Source organism: Prionailurus bengalensis, chromosome B1 (assembly GCF_016509475.1).
Source record: "Prionailurus bengalensis isolate Pbe53 chromosome B1, Fcat_Pben_1.1_paternal_pri, whole genome shotgun sequence".
NCBI lineage: Eukaryota > Metazoa > Chordata > Mammalia > Carnivora > Felidae > Prionailurus > Prionailurus bengalensis.
This window is the reverse complement of record NC_057344.1, coordinates 79,914,092-79,917,675: the sequence shown is the minus strand read 5'-3', so window position 1 is coordinate 79,917,675 and position 3,584 is coordinate 79,914,092. Positions and strand designations below refer to the sequence as shown.

Genomic DNA, 3,584 nt, shown 5'->3' with positions numbered 1-3,584 from the left:
TTTTTTGTCTCTCATTACTTCAACATAAACTCTTAATGTTTTTTTCAAAAAGTTCTTGATTAGAGGCACAGCAAAAAAGAAATAAGTGCAAAAAAATTAAAGATTAAAGATTACACACCTACAATGAAGGATACCTATATCTTCTATTCCTTTTAGAAGAAATAGGACCTAATATAAATCTTAAAACAACTACTATCTAAAAATCTTATTTGCAACACTACTAATAGATTAATAAGTTATCCATGATTTTCAGATGAAAAGAATAAACTGGATAGAAGATTGGGAGGATAAATAAGAAACTTATTGGGCATCTGGGTGGCTCAGTCAGTTAGAGCATCCGACTTCCGCTCAGGTCATAATCCCATGGTTCACGGGTTTGAGCCCCACATCGGGCTCTGTGCTGACAGCCCAGAAACTGGAGCCTGCTTCGTGGATTCTGTCTCCCTCTCTCTCTGCCCCTCCCCCATTTGTACTCTGTCTCTCTCTAAAATAAATAAAACATTAAAAAAAAAAAAATTATAACAATGGAGTCTACTTTTCCTCAATGCTGTCACAGGTGTCAGCAAATAAAATCTAGGCTGAGTAGTCTTAATTATTCATTAAACCATAGTCAGAAGACATGTAGGTGCTATTTGGGAGACACTTCTTACTTAAGATGGAGTTTCTCAAATTGCTAATCCCAACCAACTGGGTTATATACTGCAAATAAAATCTAGAAAGTGCCAGAGTAGTATGTTACAAATAGCAATAAATGTTATTTCTCAAAATCTTTGCTTTATATATTTATGCACACACACATTCACATACATACACTGGTTCACTGTAATTGGAGTCTTTATTCTGTCCACTATTATAAACATTTGTATTGAAAGTAAAGCTGGGTAGTATAATACTAGAGCAACGAGAACAGGCAATGTAGAGAGAAGGTATGTCTTATTTTCTTTGTGGCTTACTTACAAAGAGCACACAGTATTTACAAGGCACATCTTATTAATCTTCCTGTTGCTCCTGTTCCTCTTTAAAAATTGGACCAATTATTATATATTTCTTACTGCACATATGGATCAAAACTTTAAAAAATACTGATTTAGGTTTACCTCATTCCTGAACTTACCAGCTTTTTCATTGTCTTTGCCAAAGTAGACCAGGCTGCCTCTTTAAAACTTTACTTCATCCTTAACTCTTTAACTCTCATAATTAGATTTAGCTTATAGCTTAAATTCTTACTCAGGTTTGCATTCTCCAAACACAAAACCCAAGGAGTTTCAGAAACATACTAAGTATTTAAAAGAAGCAAGCTTGGAATTTATAGATAACCATAACCCTGTCTTCAATTGAAGCCAACTTTCTGATGTATCCCAATTATAAGTTTAGACTTAAAAAACTCAAGATGCCTAAAAAATTAAAAGTTTTGCTTTGCTTACACAGGACAATGAAGACGGGACTCAAATCCCTTATATTTATAGATTGAGAATGTAGACTAAAGTGTTCAGGAAAATTGAACCCATTGTAAGTACAACCAAGCAATAAAAACAAAGCTTACTTACTTGAAAAATGAATGACAGCCTTTTTGAAAAAAGAAGTCTGCAGCAATATTTTTATAATAACGCTCCTCTTTAAAATCTTTTAAATATACTTTATTAATCAATTTAAAAAATATTTAACCATTACAAGGAATTAAATCTTTATACCCCCATTTCATGAATACAATTCCACTACTAATTCAGACCAGAACTGCATACTTGCTGCTCTACCTGAACAGTTTTTCATTAGAAAACTACTCTTCATTGTTTTACTGTGATGCTGACATTGCTTTTGTGATGCTGGACACTGAGTACTAATTCTTCTCCCATTTCCACCTGGATGGGATTATCTAATACAACTGCAGCTTGTTTCCAGTGGGAGGCTTCACTTGAAGTATCCAACCTAATCTCGTCATCAAGGTACATATGATACCAAAAGGGAATGGCAGTCACTTGTCCAGATTTACAAATGTGTACCTATGAAAATTAAGAAATTATGAAAATTTCATCAGAGTAAATAGAACAGAGTTGAATAAATAAGACTTGTCTTTTTAGTCAATTTTAGCTCCAAGTTTTATAAAGATTTAATCACCCAAACCAAATATCAACCTATTTTATTCACTAGTATTTACCAAGCTCATTTTTGAATATTGTTTAGAAAAAAAACCTAACATTTAAATCTTCAAAGAAAGTGACTAATACTATTTTGTGTATATAAAGTATTACCTAGCTTAAGAAAATTCTGACTATGACAAGAATAATCATTTTGTATTACCTTTACTTCTCTGTTAGAGGTGTTCAAATATGGAGTCATTAAATCTAGTCTTAAGAGTTCCACTGGCTTGCTTAAAGGTATACAGGGCAATGACGACAGATCCAAAAATACACGTATAGGTACCTAGAAAAAGTACAAATTTTTCACTTTTACTCAATTCTTTCTGTGGCCCAATGACCCTGAAGTGCTTACTTTGTACTTGCATCAGTATGATACAATGCTTTTTACACCTAATATCTCATTTAATTTAATTCCCATATCAACCTTAAGGCATAAGGATTTTCATGATTCCAGTTTTATAAGAAGGATGAACAAACCAAGGCTTAGGCAGGTTACATAATTTGTTATGGTTTCAATTATCTATGAATCCTTTTCTTAGATGAAAGCAGATTAAATTTTTACTTAAGCCAAATAGCTCCAAAAATTTTAAACACAGATGTGCTTATGTGTGAAAGATGAACTAATTAGCAAATAGTACAATATTATTGTACTGTTTGAGAAAATACCAAATAATAGTGGATTTCATTTGTAAAATAAAGTTTAATTCTAGAAAGCAATGTTTCCCAACTTTGGCTGCAAGTTAAAATCACCTAAAGAGCTTTTTAAAAGCCTCAACTGCTCAGGCCATACCTCAGATCAATCTGGAATTGGGAGCCAAGTATCGATAGTTCTGAAAGTTCAGTCAAGGTTGAGAGCCACTGCTATAATGTGTTCCATCAATTTTAGCAGCAATAGAACCTTCCTACCAGTAACTTTAGCCTCTTCAATTTGAAACAGAAAGGAAACTGTTGTTTTAAAAGTGCCCTCTTTCCTTTGAGTAAAATATTAGCAACTGTTCATGGTGAAACAATGGACACAGATATACCAACCTCTTCCTGGGCATCCTGAAGGCATCCAAGCTTCCCTCACCATAAAAACAGCAATTCCATGCCATTTCCAAGACTGATTATGCCCTTTACCCTCATTTGTATCAGTCACCAGAAGAAGCCCTAAATTCCTTTGTTACCTCTCATCACATGCACTCTACTCCTTCATAGCCTGTCCTCACTTCTATTTCTCAACCCAGCCCACTGGCCATCCCTGTCATCTGTGTTAATTCTTCGCACATTTCCCATCTAGAGCTCATTATTTCACGAGTTCTCTAGAGTTCAGTTCTTTCTATATACGCCCAAGGTGATTTCACTCAGACTTAGGGCTTTAAATATCACCTACCACATTTTATCTCTAGCCTGTATCTTTCTCTGAATTCTTATAAATGATCCTGCAAACACATAAATGCAACCTAA

At 34.0% G+C, this 3,584-nt stretch overlaps 1 protein-coding gene across 1 annotated transcript in view; it reads right to left on the bottom strand.

Moving 5' to 3' along the window:
* Positions 1–816: 816 nt before the first annotated feature.
* The window catches only part of PRMT9 (protein arginine methyltransferase 9), a 44,750-nt gene continuing 41,982 nt past the window's right edge, over positions 817–3,584 (bottom strand). The window contains exons 11-12 of the mRNA XM_043567839.1: positions 2,299–2,421; positions 817–2,000 (exon numbers count right to left, since the gene is read on the bottom strand). Of these exons, the coding sequence (XP_043423774.1) occupies positions 1,785–2,000; positions 2,299–2,421 (339 nt within the window). The 3' untranslated portion in view covers positions 817–1,784. The remainder of the gene's footprint in view (positions 2,001–2,298; positions 2,422–3,584) is intronic.